Source organism: Vespa crabro, chromosome 7 (genome assembly GCF_910589235.1).
Source record: "Vespa crabro chromosome 7, iyVesCrab1.2, whole genome shotgun sequence".
Taxonomy (NCBI): domain Eukaryota; kingdom Metazoa; phylum Arthropoda; class Insecta; order Hymenoptera; family Vespidae; genus Vespa; species Vespa crabro.
The window spans coordinates 8,202,214-8,229,859 of NC_060961.1; the positions used below are offsets into that span (position 1 = coordinate 8,202,214).

Below are 27,646 nucleotides of genomic sequence, written 5' to 3' on the forward strand. Positions count from 1 at the left end.
GTAGTTGTTGATAAATTTGCTGAGGATGTTCATGCGTTAAAACAGGCGAAGAATTTGCTTGAGAGGATTGAATATTGTAAAAAGGTGGTACAGACATAGGACGATCGATCTGTTGATTCGTCACGTTAGGAAACATTGTTGGATGGGATCGTGTTTGCATATGTTGTTGCTGATGTTGTTGTTGTTGCTGATGTTGTTGTTGCTGCTGATGTTGTTGTTGCTGCTGTTGTTGTTGCTGCTGTTGTTGTTGTTGGTGTCTCTCTTGCATCACTGCTTGTCTATGTAACATTAAATTTCTTCCACCAACAGGTTGTTTCTCTAGATCAACAATTTGAGGAAGTTCATCGTTTACCCAATTATTTTCTTTCTGTATATTCGTAATTTCGTTAGATATTCTTTGTGATTGTTGAGGATGTAATTGTGTCGCCGGTGTAGAAGATCGAGCTACAGGTGTTTGACCATTGTGAACATAAGCCGTCGAGTTAGGTGCACCCACGGCAGTTACGTGCGATTGATGTCCATGCGGTACGTTTGGCCGATGTTTATCTGGACCATGTACCCGATAAGTTAAAGCTCCGTTTGATTGTGGAATTGGCTGATGCATCGAATAGTTCATGGAAATTTGTTGTTGGCACATATTTTCCGACGTCTATAAAAATAAATAGAACGGATAAGCATGTTAGGGTCCTGTTAATAATATTATTTTTAAAATATTTAATATTATTTAATAATATTATTTTAAAAATATTTAATATTTTCTGTAATCATTACTACTTACCTGTGACTGATTTTGATGTCCATTATGTATTCCATTAATTTGATCACCGTATTCGTAATTATGACCTGTAGAATCTGGCATGTATAATGTAGCCGAACGTTCAGAATTTTGTTGATTGACCATACCCCTTATCAATTTATTATTAAACAATGCTGAATTGTCGTATTTGCGAATTTTTTCAGCTGGAAAGCTTTTCAATCGTGGTGACGAACTCGATTGTAATTCTTTGGATTTATCTTGAGAATTGAATATTGTTTTTGGGGGAGCAACCTTGTTGTCTCCAGTTGCAAGCATTGTTTTTGATAATTTTGTCTATAACGAAAGAGAAATTGATGAGAGAGAGAGAGAGAGAGAGAGAGAGAGAGAGGGAGAGAGAAAGAGAGAGAAAGAGAAAAAAACAAATAGATCTATGCAATTGATACGTTTCTTTTTAACTTACATATATGTAGCATATACTTACCATTGTGGCTTGAATTAAGTTTGCCTCCGGCGAAGGTGATTTTCCTGATCGAGAACGTCTCCTTTGAGGAATATTTGTGACTCGTGTGTGAATACTAGATATGCTAGGTCGTCGAGTAGAATCTTTGGCAGCAGTATTCCTCTCTGTGGAAACTTTCCTATGAGTTCATGATGAAATAGAAGGTTATATAAAGACGTTTATGTAATCCTTTTGAAAAAAAAATTGAAGAGGCCAAAAGATATTCTAAAAATATCTTACCTTTTGTTCATGATAGAAAGAGATTCGTACCTTGTCAATTTGATGTAAAAATTATTCTAATAAAATCATATTATAAAATAAAAAAAAAGAGATTAAGTCTCAGAGCAGATTTAGTATTACTGGCATTGGAACAAATGAAGATAATTTATAAGACGACAACATAAATTGAGGTTGTCATGGGCACCTATAATAAAGCTCCCTTCATTATCCCAAATCCCATTTGTTAGAGAAATTAGTTTATAAATATAAATGACAATATGTTTGACCTTCAGACAATTTTCTCTATATTTCTTATAATTCATAATTACAAATAAGAAATGTATATAATAAGGAGTTAGACAATTTATGGGACATACATTATTTTATAGGTTTATTTGTGATCGTTTTTAAATATAAGAAAGCTATCGTGAAAGAATTTTTTTTCTTTTCTATTCTAACATTACAATAATTTAATAATAATGTTTTATATATCGGACAAAGATACATTTTATTTATTTTATCTACACGTCCTATTTACTTCTCGTCTTCTTCAAATATTATTGAACTAATACATTTACTCAAAGCTCTTGAAAATTACTAAATAAAGACGTATTGTAAATTTTAATTCATTAACTTAAAAATAATTTAATATTAACTTAATAATAATAATGCTAAAATTGTTTCTCCAGAAATTCAGAATTGTTTCTTTTGTAATTTTTTGTTTGCTTTTGCATTCTCAATTTATTCGTTGCAAGTTATTTTAGGAAAGTCATCTTCGAGACGTTCAATTGGCAAAATATCTAATAGAGATTATCATTTTATTGTTGTCAATTCATGGTTATTGTTACTCGTGAGCATTGATTAAATTCGTTTTATTATCGTTGTCGATAAAAAAATTTATGATTGTCAAACTTTGACGAGTTGCTTTTTTGTCACCTTATATAAAAATTAAAATGATGGTGACCAATTTGTTGATTGGTCTAAATCGATTGAATTCTCAGCAAGGTGGACAAGGCACTGAAAAAAAACAAAACAAAAAAAGTATCACAAAGAGTAATATATCGTAGCGTTCCTAACGTTCAAACTTAAGACACGATACTAACGACAAAGCGGTCTGCAAGGTGAGCAAACCGGGGGTGTAGGAGGTGGACACGGCATACAAGGTATGCATTTTGGCGTACAAACGTAAACGCAAGTTGGAGGAGGCGGTGGACAAGGTGAGCAGGGAGGAGGACATGTCACCACCACTTTTGGAGGACAAGGCATAGGGCAGCAAGGTGGACAGGGTGGACAAGGTCGTAAGTACACCTGTTAATTAATGATCCATCTGATTTTTTCGTTGTCCAAATTCTACACAATTGAATTATCATTAAACTTAACATTCGTGATATAAATTTTGTTAAAAAAAATGAATTTTAGACTCATTGAAATTGCAATTATTAAAATAATGATTTTTCTATTGTTCATGATAAATGATCTTTTCATCGTCATAAATGTAGAAAATAAAACTTTATTCCTTTATTTAGTCCAGGTTAGTCAGATTTTAATTAAAAGCATTGAATCGTGCTACAAACCACTGTCTTCGATGGTCTTGCTGGGCAACGAGGCGGACACGGTGGCCTACATTGTATGAGAGGCGCACAAGGTACGCAAGGTAGGCAAGGATAACAAGCTGGTGGACAAGGTGGTATGCAAGAAGGTATTGGACAAGGTGTTGGGCAGCACATAGGTGGACTGCAAATTACAGGGTTACATGGACCAGGAGAACACATATTTATAAGTATCTTCCATTTCTGTCGTATCCTATTACCCCATTAGTAATTTCATCGAATAAATCGAGATATCTTCTTGTGTCTATCATGATAACAATGAAATTAAATATAAATAAATCTTTCTTCTAAAGAAAGAAACTTTATCAGTTATAATATCAAAATTGGATAAGAATGTTATTTCATCGATTAAACTATTACATTTTATCGATCGTATTCTTCACACAAAAATGTAATTTCCAAATATTTAATATGTATAAATATATATACATACATTACATTATTGTTTACCTTTTACACTGTTAATTTTGTTTAGTAAGAATTATGATTAGGTCACCGATATAGCAGGTCCATCTATCAGATTTAAATAACGGTACCCGCCCTTTGAAAGTATCGAAGGTTACTTGAAATTTTTTTTATCGTTGAATAGAAAAATAGAACGAATGATTTTGCGAAGACTGTTTATTTTTTCATTGTCATGACTACAGTGAGAGTCAATTGTTATTCGCTTGGAACAGTAATTGTTCCTACCTTAAAGACGTGACACACTCGTAAAGAAATGTAAATTATTATATCGCTTATATATATAAATTTAAGATTCTTGAATTATTTACTTTATTTAAAAATAGGTATGAAAAAATGCGAATAGAGAGAATAATGTTGTCCCTACATGATGCTATTTTCGTTTTTCCAATGACGAATAAATGTCGATGAAATTTTCGAGTATAAAGTTAGACTTGTGGCTAATCAAAGAACACAAAATCCTGGTCCGTTCGGTGGCTGGGCTGGTATACCACGTCTGTTCATACGACAAGCGTGTTCTTCGAGGCGTCTTGATGCTTCGGTCAAACTTTCCGCTTGTTCGCTCCACAAACGTTCGGCTGCGGCACTAGCCCGTGGCCAAATTCTTGGATGAATGTTATACCTAAAAAAAAAAAACAAAAAACAAAAAAAAATAACGAACACATCCGTATTACTGCAATATAAATAAAAGTATTCGATGGTATACGATCGTTAAAAAATGAATTATTTAATATAATGATAAATTATAGACGAACTAACATAATTCGGCGTATAGAAATTTTTTTTTATAATATATTACAAGTGAATAAAAAAGAAAAAAGAAATAAAAAATATTAACCTGTCCACAAACTCGCCCCACATACAAGCTTCACCTCCCAACATGATATCCCTCAAGTTGACTTCGGGTGGTGCCGGAAATCCTAAAGGATCGCACGTGTAATACTTTTTCCAATCGCCTCCATTGCTTATGTGATCGAGATACCAACAAGCTGATAGCAAAACCGGATGTCCGGCTTTTGTTGCCCTTTCTAACTCGTTCTGCCAGCGTCCGGTCCACACGTGTACTACCGTGGTATTGGGAAGATTTACGCCGTTATCGAAAACCTGAAATAACAAACGTTTATTTTTAGAATAATTCTTAGAAAGAAATTTCATTTCGTGAATAGACCGTTAGAATTAAAAATAATACTTCACCTCTTGCCATACGATGGAATTGGCACCCAACGTGCTAGTGATCTCTAATAATTTGGTAATGTACTTTCCTTCTAATAACGCGTAATTCTTCGACATATTATGAGCTTGCATATATGATTTTATCTCGGGATTGCTACCCCAACAATCGAAAGGTACTTCGTCGCCACCTAGATGAACGTAATTATCTGGAAATATCTCAACTATCTCGGAAAATAGATTTCTCATGAATTCGTAAACCTCTGGTTTTGTTGGATTGATCGGCCCAAGTTTACCATTCGGATTACCAGTAGAGTCTAAAGATAGAAGAAAAAAGAATCAGAAAAAAAATAAAACAAATAAATAATTCCCAAGGAAAATTCTTTAATCCGCACAAAAAAAAAAGAAAAAGAATTATTTCAACTTACCATAACACTTCGTGAGAAGTTCCGGATAACTTAAACCCCAAGCTGCTACGTGTCCAGGTGTATCAAACTCTGATATAATACGAATCCCACGTAATCTCGCATAAGTAATGATTCTTTGTACATCATTGGACGTGTAAACCATGGTAGAATGATAAGCACCTTTAGCTGATAAATCTGGATACTTAAAGCTTTGGTAAGGGAAACTATTGTCGTCTACTATGTGCCAATGTAAAACGTTTAGCTTGTTGTAGGACATTGCATCCAATGTAAGAAGTATGTCGGATACTGGTAGATAATGACGAGACGTATCCAAAAGAATACCTCTGTGTCGTAATTTCGGTGTATCCACGATCGTCTGACATTGTAACTTCAACTAAAAATTTTCGATCATTAACTATTTATTCTAAATCTAACATATACATATATATATATATATATATATATATATATATATAAAACGTTTATTTAACGTTTTTATTTTAACGTTTTATTAAAAAATAATACATATATAAAAATATCAATAATAAAGTCTTCATCATTTATTACACTGAATTTTAAATAAATCGATAATATATTTAGAACGATTTAAATAAATATTTTAATCTTATTGATCATTAATTATTATAAATCAAATCGAAATTTAACTTACGATAGGACCGTCTCCAGATGGTACGAGGATTTGTGAAAAGGTTTCAAGACCTCGAAGTATTCCCCAAACGGAGTCAGCTGAGAGACTAGCATTGGTTGATATTTCGTTTATTTCAAGTATGTCTGGAAAAGTCAACATTCTATCTTATTGTCGATCTTATTGTCGATTGAGAAAAAGGAAGATAAAGAAGAGGAGGAAGAGAAAGAAGAAGAAGAAAAAGAAGATTGTATTTAATCGTTCTATTCTTCAATGTTCCTAATCACAATGACCTCATAATGATGCTTTCGCGAACGGATAAGAAGAAGAAGAAAAAGAAGAAGAAAAAGAAGAAAAAGAAGAAGGAGAAGAAGGAGAAGAAGAAGAAGAAGAGGAAAAATAAGAAATAGAGATAAGAAATGTAAAGAGGCTGATTAATTTCGTCTTATTACTCGTCCCCGTTTCGATCTGTTCCACTGACTCTATTACCAACTCGTTCATTATCGCGAATTAGAAAAATTGTTACGTGCATAGACGTTCGTTGATTACATAGGAACGATATCATCGAACGATATTTCTTCGTTCTGTATAAACTGCATAGTATTAAAATGAAGGTAGTAAGAATTAAATGAAAAAAAAAATTAAATAAAAAAGAATTACATGAAAAAAAGAATTAAATAAAAGAATAAAAAACAACAATGACAAAAACAATAATTAAAAGAATAAATTTTTTTAATTTATTTCGAGGAATTTTTAATCGTCGGGAACGATTAGAAAGCAATTGAAATAAGTAGAAATATTTTTTTACAAAGCGAAAGAAATCTCGTTATTCACGTTAATCATTTTATAAGTGCTACGTTCGAACGTGGAATCCCCGACTTCGTATAATCTTGTCCCACTTAAAAAAAAAAAACAAAATCTAATCGTTTTATGAATATTATTGTATGTATGTATATATATATATATATATATATATATATATATATATATATATATATATATATATAGAGTATCATTTAGAGTAGTTAGTATGTTTTACTTTTGCGCGCATTCGATCACAATCATGGAATACTTAATGTTTATATCGAAACATTTAAATACATACTCATGTGCGTCGTATGTATGTGTTTCGAAACGAATTAATAGTACATTAGAAAGTATACATCCTAATTGAGATTAGCGAAGGAGATTAAAATCCGGGGGAACAACCGGTTAGTTTCATAGAAATTTATCTGTTTTGACGGAATCGACGGAAGATTAGATATATCATTTACGTATAATATTACGTAGTAATAATGTTTCGTATGCAATCAACGAAGAAAGGACAAAGATATTTCTTTTTTTCTTTTCAAAAATGTTTGTTTCACTTACAACTCTCGTTCATGAACAAATGTGGCCAATATTCGCCATTATGTTGGCAAGGATTCTTTAATTGAATCTCCAAGCTCGTTAATGTACCCTTGAAGAATGCATCGTTTCGTGCAGATGTTCTGGGATGTCCTTCGCTAACGATTCTGCCTATTCTTGCATCGGTTAGAATTATACCCTTGTACCTTTCGATAGCCTCGTTGATTATATCGCAATTTTCAGTTTCTGTCTAAAAAAGAGTGATAAATATATTTGATAAATCCAACAAAAAACCAAAAAAACAGACATACATCAGATTGAACGAATTTCATATCGAGAAAAGAAGGGATAATGGAAATAAAAAAAAAAACAAAAAAAGAAAGAAAGATAAAATAGGAGAAGAAAAAAAACAAAATAGAAAGCGAAGAGAGAAAATTCATGTGAATACTTTTAGGATTATTAAAATAATAATAAGAAGAAGAAGAAGAAAGAAAGAAAGAAAGAAAGAAAAAAGACAGTAAAAAAGAGGTAAACAAGAAAACAAGTCAACGTGAAACTCACTCGAATTTGAAAGGTCGACGGTCTTAAAAGATAAAATTCCTTTCGAACGATTCTCTGATTCGGCATCGGCCAAATTTCACCTTCGGTCGGTATAACCCATGCACCAGAGAACGAATGCAATTGTATACTCAAATTTGGTAACGATGCAAACAGCCAGACTAATAAAAATGTATTTATTAAATACAAACGACACATGTTTGTTTGTTCGTTTGTTTGATAGTAATCAACGTTTCAGGTAAACACGTTTGCCGAATAAGAACGATCCGCTAGCAGCGAGCGGTCATCGTCTACTGACGATGATACTACCGAGCTGTGCCAACCGAAGCTCGAACAGAGAGAATGAGAGAGATAGACAGAGATAGAGATAGAAAGAGAGAAAGAGAGAGAGAGAGAGAGAGAAAGAGAGAGAGAGAAAGAATCGGTTCGGTTGTCGCGTGTATACGAACACGAGCAAGGAGAAGAGCGGCGAGCAGAGTGCAAACGACCTTAGCCCGCCATTTAACTTTTATCACTTTGGCCTCACGAGTGCTCACGGTCAAGTGGGACTAAACCAGTCCTTTCTTTCTCTCTCTCTTTCTCTCTCCTCTTTCTTTCTTTCTTTTTTCTTTCTTTTTTCTTTCTTTTTTCTCTCTCTTTTTCTCTTTCTTCTATTTTTATATTTATATTTATCTCGTTTTCGTTTCTTCTCTTCTATAGACGCTCAAAGAAAATCGTGATCCTTAAAGTTTTCCTTCGTGAAAATGCGTTCATTGATCGTCGAGTACGACGACCTGTAATAAAAGAAGAAAAAGGATAGATACTTAGATCTATGTCAGATAGTGAGAGAGAAAGAGAGAGAGAGAAAGAGAAAGAAAGAGGGAGAAAGAGAGAGGGAGACAGGAGGAAGTTTGATCGTACCGAGAAGACGGATATAAAAAAAATTATTATCTTGACAATCGATTTCGTTCGAAGAAAAATCTTCATTAATAATTTTACCTATAATAATATTTCAAATTTAAATATTGCTGGTACCAAAGCAAGTTTTGATAATGATAATGTATATTTTTTAAATTACGAGCGTCACTGTTACGCGAGAATTAATTGTAAAGAAAAATGTGGTAACGTTATATATGTTTCGGCTATATGACATCTCATTTAATTAGTTATTATTTAATTGTATGTTATTTCATGTACAATTCATAAGTATGTTATTTCATATACAATTCATGAGTATGTTATTTCATGTACATCTCATGAAGAATATTCTTGCAATTAGTGCAGAAATAAATTTGATGTAATCTCTTGAGATATTAATAAGTATGTAATTTGTACGCGTGCCTGTTCCGAAATATTTTCTTTTCTTTTTTTTTCTTCTTTTTTCTTTTCCTTTTTAACCACGAGAAATTGTACCTTTAAACTATCCTTCGAAAGAAACGATAGTTAGTTGATTAATCGTTTAAAGAAATAACATCATAAATATATTAACGAGTATAACGGATAATAAAACTTTTGTCTCATTTATATTAATTTCCACAAATTATTCATAACCTGTAAATTTTAACAAAGCTTAATCAAACGATTGTCTATCATTCGGTCTAATTAATAAAATTTATAATAACTTTTATAAGTGGCATAAAATAAAAAATATGTAATAATAAAATTTGTAAAAAAATCTAAATAAACATAATAAATAATTTAAAGGATTTTTAGAATATACACACATATATAGAAATGATTCATGCCGTCACTACGAGTCGAAAATACATAGCTACGATTTAATTTAACTAATAACAAATTCGACCTCTCATTGTATATTTTTTCTTCATATTTATCACATATAGTAAAAGAAATTCAAAATCGATGAGATAAAATGATCAAGCGTAAAGTTCAATAAAGCACTAGAGATAATAGGTCATCCTTATCGATTCTCCGCTAATATTTATATTTACACGTAGAGATGAAAAAGAATAGATTGAGAAGAGTGATATCAGTGCATTCGAAAAAATCATTATACGAGCGATATATCGATATCTTGGTTGTTGATAATTTCGTTGATAACGATGGATTCCCCTTCTTGTCAAAGTTAATAGATACTGATACCAATTATTAATAATAATAATTAATATTATAATTATTAATATTTTATGATGTCTGGAACTTTAACTAAAAAAGGGGAGAATGAAATTCGTGAAATTCTGAATAAAATTCTATGTACTTTAAATGAAAAAATTGTAGCTAAATGTTCGTAACTTTTTAGTAAAAAGAAATATGGTTGGTTATAAAACAGAATAATCTGTTTTTTTTTTTTTGAACACATGTACGTATTACAAACAAAACCGAGATAAGAAAAAAGAAAAAACGAAATAATTTCCAAAACGTACAAAACAACAATAAGTACAGTATAATGATAATTAATTATCTATGTGACTAATATGTAATTAATAATCGAGATGATTTTGATAAAACATTGATAAAAAAAGAAAAGAAAGAAGAAAAAACATGAATAGAAATAAAAAGAAAGAAAAAAGAAAAGAAAGAAAAAAACGAGACGGTAGAAAATTACGGAACATGTCATTGGACAATTAAACGAGACAAGATCGGCGAACACAATGATAGACGTGTCGAGACGGCGTGTTATCCAAAGGAGACGCCTCCGATCGTAAAATACGAGTTTGCGCATTTTCCTCCTCTTATAAGAGAGGACCGCAAGGTGAATTACACGTGCTGAAACGAATGCGACAAGCTTGAATATCGTATTAACCTGTATACACGTACATGTGGCCTCTCATAGTATGAGTTGATCGTAGAGGAAGAGAGAGTCAGACACACAGAGAGAGAAACAGACATAGAGAGAGAGAGAGAGAGAGAGAGAGAGAGAGAGAGAGAGAGAGAGAGAGAGAGAGAGAGAGAGAGGAGAAAGGAGAGAAAGAGGATAAGAGGCATCACGATGGACGTACCCAGATTTATGTTAATGGATCGTTGGAAGATGAATGACCCGCACGTTGATTGGACGACATCATAAATTTCTATTGGAAAAGATATACTTGATGTAAGATAGCATATATATGTGTGTATGTGTGTGACAAGAAAAAAATTTTAACATCCGATTAATCTGAATAATTCTTTATCGATAATTCGTAAATTGTCGATTAATTATATCTTTTTATTTTCAATCGATTAATGTTTAAATATTTTTCTTTCTTTTTTTTTGCTTAAACAAAGAATAAATTTCAGTATCAATAAGTTTCTCCAATTGACTAGCGTCGTTTGTTGATAAGACATTATTCTTTTTTGTATAATCGAACACGTGCGTGTTACAGTACCTTTTCACGTGCTAGAAATTGTATAAGAAGTATGTACATAGATATACCGGCTAGGTCGCATGATTCACGTAACCGTTCATTCTTAGATCTTTGAGAGAATGATAATTGATATGAATCACACATATATATATTCACACACTCACATATACACACACACACACACTTGAAGTCTAATATTTAAATAATAAATGTAATTATATAACGATATATGGGAGAGGTTACTAATTTTCTTTTTAATTATTATATATTTTAATTATTATTATTATAATTATTATCATTATTATTATTTATAATTTATATTAGAGGAGATATATTTTCTCCATGTCTCTCTCTCTCTCTCTCTTCTTTTGTCTCTTTCATAAATAAGACTAGAAATAATAATGATAGAGAGGATGGTCGATGATCGTACGGCACTGCTTGGTGAATCGTAGCTTCATTGATTGCGACGACGTACGTTGGGCGAACGGTCGTTAGGAGCGAAGGGAGGTTAGATTCGAACTGGAACGTGCATTCAGTGCTGGCTATTACTCTTAAAATGCCCCGGCCGTCTATCGATATAATAAAAAGATTATTATTATTACCATAAATACTATTTTCAACTTAATCAAATTGTCAAATGAGTCCTATTTCTATTTTCATTTCATATAGACGATTATTCAGTGATGTTTAAAAGCACAAATGAATGGACTTTTTAAATAAACCGAAGATTGGTCTATTTATAAGATATTATCGACGAATATTATTAAATTCTTTTTTATATTAAATTCGACATTTACATAAAACATTAATATTAAATATTAAACGTTTCAAAAATCCCGCCGAACGAACGTGTAATACCATCATCGACGCGCCAAAAGAAAGCAAACCCCATCTGTAAAATTTCCAATTATAAATCCCCGATGCTATCGATCAGATATCAACGACTTCGATAAATTAAAAGGGAAAGAAAGACCCGGAGAAAAAAAAGAACAAAATCGAACAAAAAAGAAAAGAAAAGATGAAAAAAGAAAGAATGACAAAGAGAAAAAAATTTTATTAAAATTTGCCGCCCACAATAAAGATCGTTTCTCGACATTTCAATATCAATGCGCTTGCGGGGGCGTTTGCGCGCCGGGAAGAACACAACACGCGCAAGACTTTGAAGAGGGTGGGGCGCGAGTCGATGAGAGAGAATCAGGATGGAAAGGTGGAGTAGGGGGAGGGGGTTTTGGTGAAGGAGAAAAGAGGAGATGGAGTGAAAGAGGGGTCGAAGGATGGTGATTGGGGGTGATCAGGGGGGAGGGGGAGGCGTACGGAGTAAAGGCTTAGAGTGTAGAAGAGAATCGAGCGGGCAATAAACGTCGACGTCGTCGTAGTCGTCGTCGTCGTCGTCGTCGATGACGTTGGTGACGTGGATGGTGGCGCTAGCATCGTAATACGAAATGATGATGGCCGTAGTACTAGTAGTAGTAGAAGTAGTAGTAATGGTGATGGTGGTGGTGTGGTGGTGCTGATTGTGATGCTCGTAGTAGTACCGAGCGTGTGTAGTAACAAGTTTTAAGGGCGGGAATGGTGGGTAGTGGCGGCGGCGGTAGCGGAAGCGGTGGTGGTGGTGGCGGTGGTGGTGATAGTAGTGAGGGTTTCAGTGGTGGGGAGAGGGTGGTCTTTGCCTGGCGTCGTTTTCCTTCGGTGTGGCTGCCTCGGCATTAGAGTACAGTGTCAGTGCGCGCGGATCCGTCGTGGGCCGTGAATCTCTTCTCTCTTCGGCATCTCTCTCTCCGTGACGCACGAGAGAGGACGCGCGTCGGCGAGGGAGAGAGAGAGAGAGAGAGAGAGAGAGAGAGAGAGAAAGAGAGAGAGAGAGAGAGAGAAAGAGAAAGATAGGGATAGGGACGTGAGAGCGAGCGAGCGTGCGCGCACTGAAAGGAAGAGAGGGAGAGAGAGAGAGACAGAGACAGAGAGAGAGAGAGAGAGAGAGAGAGAGAGAGAGAGACAGGGTGACAAGAGAGGAAAAAAGAAGAGAGAGAGAGAGAGAGAGAGAGAGAGAGAGAGAGAGACGTGTTAACGTTCCGTGTCGGGTGTGCGTATGTTTGTGGGTGTGTTTGTTTGTTTGCGTGTGTTTAGCCAAGGGAGTGTGCGCGCGCGCGGTGCCGTTGGTGGTGCTACCGGTAAAAATTGGCACCGCTAGTGCTGGTGCAGAAGAAGAAGAAGAAGAAGAAGAAAAAGAAGAAGAAGAAAAAGAAGTAGAAGTAGAGGTAGAGAAAAAAGAAAAAGAAGGCGGTAGGTGGTGGTAGCGATGGTGATGATAGGTGATATTAGTGATGGTGGAGGACGATCATGAATCGGTAGTGTTGGTGATGGTACCGGTTGAATTAATAGCTTCTTCCTCTCTTGGTCATTCTTCTAGTCTTAAATAGTATCGGAGAGAGAGAGAGAGAGAGAGAGAGAGAGAGAGAGAGAGAGAGAGAGAGAGAGAGAGAAAGAGAGAGAGAGAGAGAGAGAAGATAGAGAGATAAAGAGAGAAAGAGTCATTTCGGATACCACGAAACGCGAGACGAAGACGACGACGACGACTACGGAAACCGGAAGAGTCGCGAGAGGATGAGATCGATAAGGAGGAGGGAGCTTACGTACGAGTTACGTGAAACGGTCGCGTAGAAGAGCGCGTAGCTTTGATAGTACACAGTATTTTGTTCTACACCCTTCATCAATCGCGTTCAGAATACCATCTCATCCTCATCTAGTCCGGTGTGCCTCTTGAAGGCGAGGGAAAGAGAGAGAGAGAATTCAATAGAAGGAAGAGAGAGTAAATAGGATAAATAGTGGAAGGTTGGAAAGAGGCTGAAAAGGAGACTGCAAAAGAGAGAGAGAGAGAGAGAGAGAGAGAGAGAGAGAGAGAGAGAGAGAGAGAGAGAGAGAGAGAGAGAGAGATAGTTTCGGATAAAACAAGAAGCAATAGTAGATATTCAGCATCCTTGTCTTTCTCTCTCTCCCCCTCGATCTCGGGCTCCGCTCGATGGGGTTCGTCGCCGAAAGAAGGTCAAAGATCGATCGCGGACGAAGAAGGGTCGTGACCTCACGCGTACGTACTGACCCACGCGCGTAGTACGTTACGAGCCGGAGGAGGTGGAGTTAGGAAAGGTGGAGGTGGAGGCCCCGTTATAAAAGAGAGAAAGATTGGAGATGAGACGACAATGGATCGGTACATTCCGATGATGGGCTTTATGACGTTAAAAGAATATAATAGGAAAAGAGATAAGAGTATTCGGTGATTTGCTACGATTCTTAACATCGATGATCCTAGTTTGTGAACGTATACCTTCGCGTAGAGTAGACCTCACCTTCGAACGGACAAAAGATCCCGGGATCGGACGAGTAAGAAAAGAAGTGAAAGAGAACCGAAGGGGATCAGTTTTTGGGGGTGTTAGGAGCACACGTGCTCGCCGACGGTGTAGAACTTCGTGAGAAATAGTGAGAATGGGGCGAAGGGAGGCTCGTTAGCGATCTAAGGCTGGCATAGGAACGATGAAGAGGAAGCAGAGCTGAGAGAAAGAAGAATAAGAAGAGTAAAAAGAGGTCGGTGGAGAAGAGAGGCTGCTTGCTGCTGGTGCTTCGTGAACAAGCCAGACGGATCGTTATTTATGAGGATGCGTGCGAAAGTGTAAGGGCGCGACGGTGTGACTGAAAGTGCTCGATCGGAAGGGAGGCTAAAAGTAGGAGGAGAGAGAAAGAGAGTGAGAGAGAGAGAAAGAGAGAGAGAGAGAGATAGAGAGAGAAAAGAATAAGAAGAAGAAAAAGGGAAGAAAAAGGAAGAAAGAAGTGGAGATAGGTTTTGATCGTAGAGAGTCGGTCAAAGGACTAGGCTGACTGTCACAAATTCCTGGTCTGTAAAAAGAGAAGGAGAAAAGAAGAGAAGGGACGAGGAGAGAAGAGAGGAAAGAAGAGAGGAGAGAGAGAACTAAAGAGAGAGAGAGAGAGAAAGAAAGAGGAGAGGGAGTATATTCTGGTGTGGTAGGGGCTTGAGAAAAGAGAAAAGGGGGTGGTCGCGAGATGTCTCGCGATCCTTATTCGAGCGGCAGCGGCGTGGTAGGTCCGGGAGGCGGCACCCGCTCACCGCGAAGCGGTCGTCGAGTCGGCGAACTACCGACCGTCGACCGTAGCCCCTCGAGGAGTTACGCGAGCGGTCGCGGAAGTCCTCTAGGACGAAAGAGGGGCACGCGTAGCGGGAACAACTCGCCTGAGCACCTTGGATACGGTAGCTACCATCACCATCAGCTGGGAAGCCCGTACTACTCTCGCGACGAGGACCTCGCCAGTCCCGTCATGCTCGAGGAGAGGGGCAGGAGTATGTCGACAGGGGGCGGGGGTAGCAGCGGACATCACAGATCCAGAAGCGCCTCGAGACCCGCCATGTCCAGCTCGGCGGGCATGTCGACGAGGTACACTAGTCTCGATCGTGCTTCGGCTGGTATTCTCGATCATGATCGAGAATTCGTACCGATTCGGGAACCGCGTGAACGTAGTCGCGATCGGGGCCTATATCTCGAGGATGAAATTTATGGATCAAGATCGGCAAGGCAAAGTCCAAATCCCCACATGCTGCGAGATAGCGGTGGTTATATCGGCGAGCTCCAACATCAGAACAACGATCTACAAAGAGAATTGGGTAATCTCAAGAAAGAACTCGAGCTGACGAATCAGAAGCTCGGTAGCTCGATGCACAGTATCAAGACGTTTTGGAGTCCGGAACTGAAGAAGGAACGAGCCCTTAGGAAGGAAGAGAGCACCAAGTATAGCCTCATCAACGAGCAGCTCAAGCTACTCAACTCGGAGAATCAGGTCAGTTGGACGTTGAATGCTGCTGCTATTGCTCCTGTTACCGCTACTGCTGTTGCTGTTGCTGCTGCTGCTGCTGTTGCTGCTGCTATCGCTGTTGTTGCTGCTGGTGTTGCCGTTGCTGCTGTCGCTAGCTGTTATTGTTACTGTCACTGTTGTTATCGTTGCTGCTATCGTTACTTCCGTTATTGCCGTTATTACCATTTCCGATGATATCACTCTTAGTGCTGTTCTTCGTTTAATCCCTAACAGGGTGCCTTATGCGTACTATTTTATATTTTTTCCTCTCTTTTCTACTTTCTATTTTTAGAAAATCATTCTGACCTTTCAACGAATCAAATACGATCGATTCTAGTACCCAAGCTTTTCTTTTCCTTCTTCCTTTTTTTCTTCTTTCTTTTTTCTTTATCGGTCGAGAACGTCGAGATCCACTTAAAGGTTTTCCTACAAAACCAGGCGCTTGTGTTTCGTAATGACTCGTGGAATTGTGTGTAGGTGCGCGGACGAGTCGAACGTCTGCGCGAAACAATGGCTACATTCCTATGTGCTTTTCTCTTTCTTGTACTTTTGATCGAGAAAAATTCTATAACCACAATGTCTCTGTTCGTCCTTTCACTTTTTTGTCATACACTCCTTCTCGAACTTTTGTTGAACATGCTATCCCCTTTTAGGATATCATCCGTCAGAATCGACGATGCCTCGTGACGCACGCTTTATTGATTGTCCAAAAAATTGTCGCGCTTTGGATGGGGGAGCCACCTTCATCTACGTGATTTCCTACGAGCTTTACGATCAATTATACGAACAAAAGCACTATTAAACGAAATGCAATCCCCCGTTGTCCTTTGAATTTATCCTTGACCAAAAGAGAGGCTACGCATTGAAACGATACGCGTTATTCGTTTTGCCGAATAATTTTTTTTCTAATCTCTTCTGTAAAGTCGTTAGGTCATCACACAAGTAGACGCACACCTGTTGAATTATTAATATATATATTAATATATATGTATATGTATATTTATATATTATATATACATATATATAATTTAATATATATATATATATATATATATATGTATATATATAATATGTAATATTTTACATATATATATATATATATATATATATATATATATATATATATATATATATAAGGTTCGATCGATCGATGCGATTCGAAAAAATTGTTTGTATTTTGGATTTATTATTTATCTACTTTATATCGGATTAGATCGTTTCTTTAAAGTAAAGAGTCTTTACTTTGAAATTGAGAGATCGATCTCTTTGAAATCGTATCATTCTCGATATAGTGTCAATAAAAATCGACATTTTATTTGTTTTTATTATCTCTTCTTTTGTCACTTTTGTTTGTATCATAATTTTTTCTTTTTTCTTTTCTTGCGAAATCATAAATCATAGTTCAATGGTAAAAAAGAAAAGGATCCCAATTTGTGTTGAGAATCCCGCTGAGCGAATATCGTTGAATTCTATTCCAGTTTGACGGAGTCAATCGGACGTGTTCTCAGCATGGTATTGCTACTTATGATTCGACTAAGAGTTTGTGTATATGTGCATGTCCGCACGGTTTCTATTATCGGTGGTCCAGAGCTCGATGGTGGACGTGAGTCATTGCTCCTAAGAGCAAGAAGAATCCGAAAGATTGAGATTCTCTGGCCGTATGCCCACGTTTATTTCTTCTACGTCGACCCGTCTCTAAACCTTTCTAATTTTCACGTATATAGGAGAACCAACTGTCTATATAGATACGTTTACTTATAGATATATGTATGCATGCGAGCGCGTATATATACATGTGTGTGAGTGTGTGTGTGTGTGTGTGCGTGCACGCGCGCGTGTGTCGCATATAGTCCATTGTTCTTTGCTTTTGGATTATAACTCGTCTTTCAAGACTTGTCTTGAAACTCGAAAAGATTTATCCCGTTCGTTCGTAGGTAGAACAATACGTCGTTGAGTGTTATCCATAGACTGTTTTATTAAGATGAACGCGACAATGTGATTAACTACTATCGAGCATAAAATAAAATTTACTCGAAATCGAGATGGACAGTATATAATCTTGATATAGGTGATTTATTATATATGCAAGGTCGATTTTAAAAATTAGTGGCTTATTTTTTCATTCTTTCTTTCTTTCTTTCTTTCCTTTTTTTATTCAAATTTCAAACTTTCGCTTTAAGAATGAAATTTATTCGTTAAAAGAAAAGAAAGAAAAAAGGAAAGCCGTGAATCTTATTAAATTATCTTCATATATATAAATATTAGAATTAGGATAATTATTAGGATATTGTTTTATGCAGAATTCTGAATTATGAACGATTCTAAAGAATCATATTATGAGAATTAGAGGAATATCTCGATCTCAGCCTGCTTTTCGATGAAACATTATTCTCCTTTCCTTCTTTTTATCCCGGTAAAGGTAAATGCAAAGGAACGAATTATTCAAGGGATGTCTATCTCTCTCTCTCTCTCTTTATCGACATTCAAAGTGCAAGTGGTATCTTCGATCGATCGATAGTCGACGATGGAGGCTTCTTGCAAGCTCTCATCCATTAATATCGAAGAACTTTGGTGCTTCGGTTCTTTGCTAGAAAATACATTAGAGCGATGATAGGAACGTAGGTATTTCAGTATCGTAAGAAAAATAGAGAGAGAGAGAGAGAGAGAGAGAGAGGAGGATAGAGAATGAGTATATTAGAGTAAGGAGAGAAAAAGAAATAAAAAGAAAAATAAAAGAAAGGAAAAGAAAAAAATAATAATAGAAGAATTGAGAAAATAAAAGTGAGTGAGATAAAAGATGCTTGGAAAATTAATCTTCCTTATCCGTCGTGGGTCACGTATGCTACTTGTGTTATACGAACCTTGAAATAGGCATAACCCGAAAGTAGGTCGTAAAAAATGCCGTCGCTTTGCAATGCTAGATACGATTTTCTCACCCATTTTTTATCGTTGCGCTTCACAATTAGAATAATATGAAAAAGGCTCGAAAGAACTCTTGGTTCGTAAACTTTGATAATCTGTTCGATTTTAATCCTCTTTTGGGGCTTAGAAAATCGTTTAGAAAAGTTTGATTCTCGTGATATAACAATAGTTAATTCATTAAAATATACTTTTTTCAGTTTGAACAACGAAATGGAAAATAAATGTGATGATATAAATAGACAGAAGTATATGTATATGTTTTATATTTTTATATATAATTTTATATATTTTTCTATATTTATTTATAAATAAATATAAAAATATATATATTATTTGTCTATTTAATGGACAATATATAATATATGTCTATATATATATATATTTTTTTTTTTCTAATTATCTCATTTCATCTTTTTTATCAATATATATACGCAGTATTTTTGCAATGATAATTTAAGAAGTAGTAAATATAAAAGATATTATTATTATTATTATTCCTTTTTACTTAAACAACGATATAAAAAATATTAATAAAATAAATTAGATAGATAACATTTTGCTAACGAAATTGACTGCCTATGTATTCAATTTTTTAATAATTATATATATAATTATATATATATATATATATATATATATATATATATATATATATATATATACATACATGCTGTAAGTACATTTTTCTTCCCGTTGGATAATATTTATAAATAAACGGCTAACGGAACTTTTTTTACGAGGAAGAACAGTTTATGGGTCACAGCATTGAAAGTTAGAAATCGTGAAATAAATGTACAAGTTCTCTTATTTAAAATAATTGCATGCATTAAATATTCTCTCTCTCTTTCTCTCTCTCTCTCTCTCTCTCTCTCTCTCTCTTTCTCTCTCTTTCTCTCTTTCTCTCATTCTAATTTTGCTCGTTTATTTGATTTATCAATCCGTAACAAATTTAACTTGGAAGAGGTTACGGAAATAGTTACGTAATTGCTTATTTAATTTTCATCAATCTTATGTACTCTTTCTTCTTCTTCTTCTTCTTGTTTTAATCTCCTATCAAACATAATATTTACTTATTCATTGGAATCAAATTTCATTTTTATTTTTCAAAATAATCCCTTCAAATATAAATTTCACTCAACCATATTTATACAATAATATTGAAATCTCATGTTCTTTTTTTTCTTTCTTTTTCTTTCTTCTTTATAACAAAAAGGATTAAAAAAAAAACATTGATTTTTATTTATCGCAATTAAATTAATTTTTTTTTTTCGAAATAATTAGTTTCGATTATACAAATTCCAAATTTCTTTTTTTCTCGAAGAAAAAAAGAGAAAGAAAAGAAGAAAAGAACAAACGAATTGATTCGTATTTATTTCAATTGAATTATTTATTTTTCTTCTCTAAACAATCGTCCTCGATTATATAAATTTTATTTTATTTTCTTTTTTTATTTTTCCTAAATAATCGTTCTCGATCTTATAAATTTTATTTTATTTTTCTTTCATTTCGTTTTTCCTTCTTTTCTTCTTCCTTTTTTTAACAATAAAAATAAAAAAAAATTGAACTCGTTTCAAAGCCAGACTCATTGTAATATTATCGATTTGACTTCTGCGTCGAATGTCTAAAGAGTCGGAAGTTCGTAGCCATCTGTTGTTCGTCTTTTTCTTTTGGGTTCATCGACGGGATTACTTTCTCAGGATCCAAGTCCATTCTTTATAAAAGGGTATACCGGTATATCCCATATGCAACGAGATAGAACAAGCAAAATTCAAACAGCTTGCATCCGTGCCGTGTGAAATCGTTATGCGAGACGAAGACGGTCGTTGATTCGTCTAGCAGCTGCACTCTCAGGGCCGTGTTCTCTTTCTTTCTCTCTTTTTTTCTTTTTCCCTCTTTCTCTGCTTCGTTGAAAGGTTTATTAAAATGTACTACGAGTCGAGTCTTCATGTTTTATTGAATCGTCTCGTACGATCAATCGAAGTCTTCTTGCTGCATCTCATTCGATTATTTGTTCATTTCAAAATTGACGTTGAGTTTTTACAAAATTTACAAACGAAACAAATTTTCTTTCGTTCAACAACACGTTTATCGATCGATTAAAACGATTAGGTTTCAATCGTTCATATGAAAATATCTACTTAAAAAATATTTTTTACATTTTTTTTTTTAAGCATTATAACTTTTTTTATTATATCGGATCGGGCAATAATTAATGTCAGAATTTTTTATTATTTCACATTTTTTTGTATAAACAAATAATACGTATTATTTCATTTTGTATTGAAAAATTTTTGATATCTTCTTATGTCTAAATAAACATGACACTATTTACTGATAATTTTTTTTTTAATTAGAAACTTTCAACATTTCATATAAAAATAAACATAACACCGTAGAGTATTTTTTATCAGAAAATTTTTAATATACTGTATCTAAATAAATAACATTGTGGAAAAAAATTTTTTTTAAATACTTCTTTAATATTTTATGGTATATTCAAATAAAGAACATATTTTCTATATTGGAAAATATTTGTTATATTGAAAATTCCAACAATACTTGGGCAATCTAATATATATGTCCACATATATATGTATATACACGCACGATTCGAAATGAAAAAGATTTGTAAATGAGTATAGCGGCCCTGCATCGTCTCCGTTTTTCTTCTTACACATTTGCTCTTTCAAATCGAGTCAAAGAGGAGACTCATTGATTCACCCTGTCCTTTCTCTTTCTCTTTCTCTCTTTCTCCCCCCTTTTTTCTTGTTTTTTTCTTATCTCAAAGATACTGCAACAGAAGGAATTAATTTAAACAGATATCTTCTTGTTAATTAGCAACCTTAAACTTTTACAATAAGTTTCTTTCATCTTTGTTTTTTTATTTTCACTCTTTCGATTTTTAAACATCTTCGTAAATGCAATTACAGATACGAAATTAATATAAAACTTCTAATTATCTCATTCATTAAAGTATATTTATTCGAAAACGAATTCGTAGATATTAAACGTGATTGTCAGGAGTACGGTTAGGAAAAATTAGTTACGAGAAACGTAGGAAGAGGAAGATTTTAATTATTTGCTTGTTGCTGTTGCCGACCCAATGAAATGTCAGAAGTCTCTCACAGCTGTTCTGTCGTTCAGAGATAAGAAATCGTTTGTCATGTCGCATAGAATATCCTCGAATATATATATTTCATATTATATACGTACATATATATATATATATATATATATATATATATATATATATATACACATATATATAATATAGATATATATACATATATAATATATATATATATATATACATATATAATATATATACATATATAATATATATATATATATTTGTATATATACATATATATACATACATATATATATATATATATTATATATATAAAATGTACGTACACTTTTGTACACTGGCTACGTAATAGATATGTATTTTATATATTGATTTAGATATTATTACGCGTTAGTACTAATTATTTATTCGGGTTTCTTACTTAATAAAGATAAGAAAAAGAAAAAGGAAACATTGATTATTATTATTACAATAAAATGCAAAATTTGCATGGATACTTTTTTATTTCTTTTTCTTTCTTTTATTTTTATTTGTTACATCGGTTACGAGAAAAACCATGTATAATTTTTCGTACGAAAATTTTCTCGATTATTGTAATTTTCTAACAACGAAATATATAAAATCGATTATTATTAAAAAATGGCATTAATGCAAAACAAATTAATGAATATTTAAAAAATTGTTCCAACCGAGTAATTTGAAATCGATTGCTCAAGAAAGAAAAGGAAAAAAAAGAGAAGAAAAGAAAAAACTATCCAGCAGCTAAACGAGTCTTACTCGGTTATAATGAAAAATTTATTATTTGAAATATTTGTTTATAATTAAAATCATCGAATTCTTAAAATAATCAAATTGAAGAATTCTTTATTGAAAGAAATTGCAACAATTATAATATTGAATAATTTATATTAATTATTCTCTCCATGTATGTGTATATATGTATATATATATATTTATATATATATATTTATATATATATATATATACAATTTTTTCATACTTTTTAAAACGTTAAAGTTGTTATGGTATAGAAAAAAAACAGAAACGTAAAAATGATGATTTGCTTCGGTTATGGGAATAGGTAAATTATTAAATGTTCAAAGGTTGATAAGAATAAAGTAAGGAAGGTGAAGTTTTTCGAACCGAGAAGAACAATGCGGTCATGATAGGTATGGCGTATGTAACTACATACATGGCGTAGGGTCTCGCTAATCCGCCTCGTTAGATTTAGGCCGATCGATATAGACGGATATCGTGCTCTTATACGACACGTATGACATTCTTGTTCCCATACTTGTGTTCGTGTACACATTTATATACATCTCTCTCTCCCTCTCTCTCTCTCTCCCCCTATATATATCTATATATATATACATATATATGTATATATGTATAGATACCGTGCATATTAGTAGAGTTCTTGTGATTCATATTCAACGTTTTACAAGAATTCTCCTTTTTCCTTGGATAAAAATTTCATGGTAATATAATACTATTATCTCTCAGAGATATGAAATGATGAAAAATTAAAAATATAAATTAACGATTAAAAAACTACATTCATATGATTTATTTCAACTTTAATCTTTTAATTCACGTTTTCACGAAACTTCCGATGCGTTCGTTCGTTAACATCGATAAATTCATATATATATATATATATATATATATATATATATATATATATATATATATATAATTGGTTGATTCTAATCGTTCGACGAGTAAAAACATATTAGATATTAACGGAAATCGCATGAATTTTTAATAAAAAATTTGTATTCTGTTTGTATTCTATTTGTAATTGTTACGATATATTACACATTTCGATGAAGAAGATCCTGTTTACCGATAAAGGATCGTGCAATTTCGATAAATAATAATGACAGAACAAGTTTTCCGTGTTAGCAATTAATGCGATTAATAATTCGGTTTGATAGTCCGACAGGATAGGAGCCGATTGTTTCGATTAAACGAACAGATGATAGGCAGCCGTACATTTCTTTCTACGTTATTAAATAATCTCTCTCAATTATTATATATATATATACAAGATTATGTATCTATTTTATTATTGGATTGTAAGTGTATCCTTCTCATTTTTTCTTTTTTTTCCTTTTTTTTTGATGAAAATTTTTGAACCAAAAAAAGAAGAAGTAATAATTTTTGATCTAATTTCCGATATCTTCGAATAAAAAAAAGATAAAGAAAAGATATAATTTCTTTATCTGAACAATCATCTTAAATCATCAATCTGTGATAAATAATTTTCTTTGAAGGTGTTCATTGGCACGATTTAATCACATGAACAACGTAGACCCACCATAAGCCACAATTTGTGTGTGCACTGTACGTACGTATGTACATACATACGTATAGAAACTACTAGACCGCCTAATGAGGAAATGACATTTCGTAGTGTTTGTACACATGAAGACACCGCGTGATGCCATCGGTATGCAACTCGTACGTAGATAGATATAATACATTACATACGAAGACACCGTGATGCCGTTGGCATGCAAGGACGCAATCGAGCTAGTTGTTAATCCGAGACATTCACGTTCCAAATCTATCTATGTATTTACATATACATATATGTCTGTGTGTATATAACCGAGATTATTATTGCAATGGATATATGGTTGGTTCTCTGGCAAACGCCAATATCAAACGTCGAAAATATTTTTCGTCGTTTATAATTTTTACATTTATATTTATATTATAATCTTAAAATAACATATTCAATCGAAATGTATATTAATTTACATAACTATATCGATTTTTATAACAATTATTATTTCAATAATCGTAAAATAAGAAATTTAAAGAAAAAAAAAAGAAGAAGAAAAAGAATATAATTCGTATGGATATTAATTCAGGTTTGAGATCGATTTTACATGGTGGACCGAATGTTTCTAAACGATATTCAATATCAATTGCTCTTTTTTCGTGACTTTTTGTACTACATTTGGTATTTTTCTTTTCTTTTCTATTTTTCTCTTTTTTTTTTTGTAGATCATCAAACAACCAAGCCTAACTTGTAAAGCTACGAGCATGGGCCGTATAAAGCAATTGATTTTTAAAATCACTTTGAAACTTTTGATCCATTAATATTAATTTATTTATGAAATATTGATGAAATTCTTTCGTTCTTGTTCGGATCACTTGTTTTCTTCTTTTTTCCCTTCTTTTTATTTTCTCTTTTTCAATCGACCATTTTATACTTCTTTTTTTTTTGTAATTTGATTGATTTATTATTTATTGAAAAGAAAAAAGTACGGGTATATCAAATTTAAAAGATATCGACATATTAGCGTTCGAAATAACATCGAAACAATTTTTTAATCGAAGTCCTTTTAAATATTCCATTATAAAAAGATGTGCACTGAAGACGTTTCAAACAATAACTCCAACAGAATTTGTCGCCACCTGTTGGTATTTAAAGGAATCGCGTTAAAACGACTAAATTCGACTTCCGGATATAATATATGTATGTATGTACATACATACATAAGTAATTTATTAATTGTAAAAGATTAATTTCGACAAATCTTCGATATATCCTTGGCGAATACGATTATATCAGTTTTTTCATGAGAAAAATTATGAAACTATTTTTTTATAGCTCTTATAAATACCAAATCTCGTTTTAAAAAAAGTATTAGAGAATTTTATTATATATTAGCTTTCTAATCTCAATTTTTATAGAGGTATTTAAATCCAATTTTAAAAAATGATTAGAAATTTTCGTAATAGGTCAATTTTTTTCATCTCAAAGTTTCATTATTTAATTCATAAATGCTTGAAATTATCATCATGATCATCATTATCATTTTAGTCCATACCAAAAAAAAGTTTAATTATTCGGAGATTGTAAACCGACGAAAAAGAAATACGATATCAATTAATCTCCTATAAAAATTATAAAAATTCTTGAATTGTATGTTAGGTTGAAATATTCCTTTTTATTTATTTTTTTGTTAACACTAAGAAATTTTTCCTTTTTTCATATTATTATTATTATTATTATTATTATTATTATTATTATTATTATTATTATTATTATTATTATTATTATTATTATTATTATTTCCCGTTCTTATAATTGGAAATTAATTTCCCTTGAGAAAAAAACAATTTTTCAATAAAAAAGAATAAAAAAATTCCTGTTACTCGTTTAAAGTAGTCCACTTTATCTTTCTCTTTCTTTTTTCTCTCTCTTATTAATACTAAGAAGGAAGGTTAGAATTTTTCTTTGTCTATTATTAAATTCCCGTTCTTGGAAGATAATTTCTGCTTTTTCAGAAAAGATTTTTTTTTCTATAAAAAAAAATATATAAAATTCTTGATGTGTGAAGGTTAAGTCGATATAATACACCGAACCCTTTTTTGCTTTAATATTAAAGAGATAAGAAATAAAGATGGAATTAGAAGAATAAGAATAAGAATAAGAATAAGAATAAGAATAAGAATAAGAATAAGAATAAGAATAAGAATAAGAATAAGAATAAGAATAAGAATAAGAATAAGAATAAGAATAAGAATAAGAATAAGAATAAGAATAAGAATAAGAATAAGAATAAGAATAAGAATAAGAATAAGAATAAGAATAAGAATAAGAATAAGAATAAGAATAAGAATAAGAATAAGAATAAGAATAAGAATAAGAATAAGAAAAAAGAAAAAGAAAGAGTAGAGACGGATAGTTACTCGTGAAACGAATCGTCGCTGAAGGGTGAGATCCTTTTTCTCGAGCTAACAAAGTTATCACGAGCTTCTTTCATCAAACGAACGGAAATACCAAGGCAACACATTAAACCCCCTATCCCCTTTCTCATCCCTTCCACTATCTGGGCTAAAAAGATCGAAGTTGAGAAATATTCGGTTGTGAGACCTGGTCTTCTTTTCTCATTCTTTTTCTCTTTCCCTATCTCTCTCTCTCTCTCTCTCTCTCTCTCTCTCCATCTGGGTCATGTTCCAGAACCGAGGACATACGATAAACTCTACGTTTATTCAACGTTCCCGGATCGATGTGCTTCCTGCTATCGTTATCAGTGACGAGACTCACGTTGGAAGGGATAGAGAAGAGAGAGGAAGAGAAGATTGTCTTCCCCTTCCTTTAAATCTCTCTCTCTCTCTCTTTCTCTCTCTCTCTCTTTTTTTCTCTTTCTTTTTTCTTCCTTCCGTATTTTTTACGATACGACCTGTATTTGCGGAATCGAGAAGGAAAAAAAAGAGAAAATTGCTCCACTATAATACTTTAGCACAGCTTCATCCTAAACGATATATAGGTACTTACCTAGTTCGTTTCGTTTAAATGATCTCATATAATGTAATATAATTTAAAATGGACTAGAGAGGAAGAGAGAGAGAGAGAGAGAGAGAGAGAGAGAGAGAGAGAGAAAGAGAGAGAAAAAGTAAAATGAGGGTGAAAATGACTGATAAAGTTTCTTCTAATATCATCACTTCATAAAGTATGCACATATATATATATATACATATAAAGTTTTTTCTGATATCATCACTTTATAAAGTATGCACACATATATATATATATATATATATATATATATATATATATATATATATAAGAAAAAGTAATAAAATAATAAGAACAAACTTATAAGCATCTATCGTATATACTAAAATAATTACCTAGTTCGTGCTTTGATATATATATATGTGTGTGTGTGTGTGTGTGTGTGTGTGTGTGTGTATGTGTGTCATTTTTAATTATTGAAAATTAGGAAAAGACTATTATTTATTGGATTAATATTTTAAACATTATTAATCAGTATTTTAAATAAATAATCAATA

At 33.0% G+C, this 27,646-nt stretch overlaps 3 protein-coding genes across 7 annotated transcripts in view; 1 reads left to right on the forward strand and 2 right to left on the reverse strand.

Annotated features, from left to right (window-relative positions):
• Nucleotides 1–2,472: 2,472 nt before the first annotated feature.
• Nucleotides 2,473–3,247, reverse strand: LOC124425641 (small proline-rich protein 2B-like). Its single transcript, XM_046966218.1, has 3 exons — nt 3,050–3,247; nt 2,579–2,783; nt 2,473–2,492 (listed from the first exon to the last, which is right to left on the reverse strand). The coding sequence occupies exons 1-3, from the start codon at nt 3,245–3,247 to the stop codon at nt 2,473–2,475; spliced, it is 423 nt and encodes a 140-aa protein (XP_046822174.1).
• A 441-nt stretch (nt 3,248–3,688) lies between these two features.
• LOC124425636 (beta-hexosaminidase subunit alpha-like) lies at nt 3,689–8,253 on the reverse strand. Its single transcript, XM_046966212.1, has 7 exons — nt 7,679–8,253; nt 7,142–7,367; nt 5,795–5,916; nt 5,146–5,518; nt 4,742–5,034; nt 4,386–4,651; nt 3,689–4,169 (listed from the first exon to the last, which is right to left on the reverse strand). Exons 1-7 carry the CDS (start codon nt 7,871–7,873, stop codon nt 3,992–3,994), a joined length of 1,653 nt encoding a protein of 550 aa, XP_046822168.1. The 5' UTR covers nt 7,874–8,253; the 3' UTR covers nt 3,689–3,991.
• A 4,640-nt stretch (nt 8,254–12,893) lies between these two features.
• LOC124425635 (trichohyalin) overlaps nt 12,894–27,646 on the forward strand; it is an 85,783-nt gene continuing 71,030 nt past the window's right edge. For all 5 annotated transcript variants that reach the window (XM_046966203.1, XM_046966205.1, XM_046966204.1 and 2 more), the window contains exon 1: nt 12,894–15,798. In XM_046966203.1, coding sequence (XP_046822159.1) covers nt 15,010–15,798 — 789 coding nt within the window. In that variant the 5' untranslated portion in view covers nt 12,894–15,009. The remainder of the gene's footprint in view (nt 15,799–27,646) is intronic.

Coding starts and splice junctions, on each gene's coding strand:
- LOC124425641 (XM_046966218.1), bottom strand. CDS start 3,247: ATGTGTTCTCCTGGTCCATGTAACCCTGTAATTTGCAGTCCACCTATG. Junction 2,784..3,049: donor CAAGACCATCGAAGACAGTG/GTTTGTAGCACG, acceptor ATTAATTAACAG/GTGTACTTACGACCTTGTCC. Junction 2,493..2,578: donor ACCTTGCAGACCGCTTTGTC/GTTAGTATCGTG, acceptor GTTTTTTTTCAG/TGCCTTGTCCACCTTGCTGA.
- LOC124425636 (XM_046966212.1), bottom strand. CDS start 7,873: ATGTGTCGTTTGTATTTAATAAATACATTTTTATTAGTCTGGCTGTTT. Junction 7,368..7,678: donor CGTCGACCTTTCAAATTCGA/GTGAGTTTCACG, acceptor ACTCTTTTTTAG/ACAGAAACTGAAAATTGCGA. Junction 5,917..7,141: donor TTTGTTCATGAACGAGAGTT/GTAAGTGAAACA, acceptor TGACTTTTCCAG/ACATACTTGAAATAAACGAA.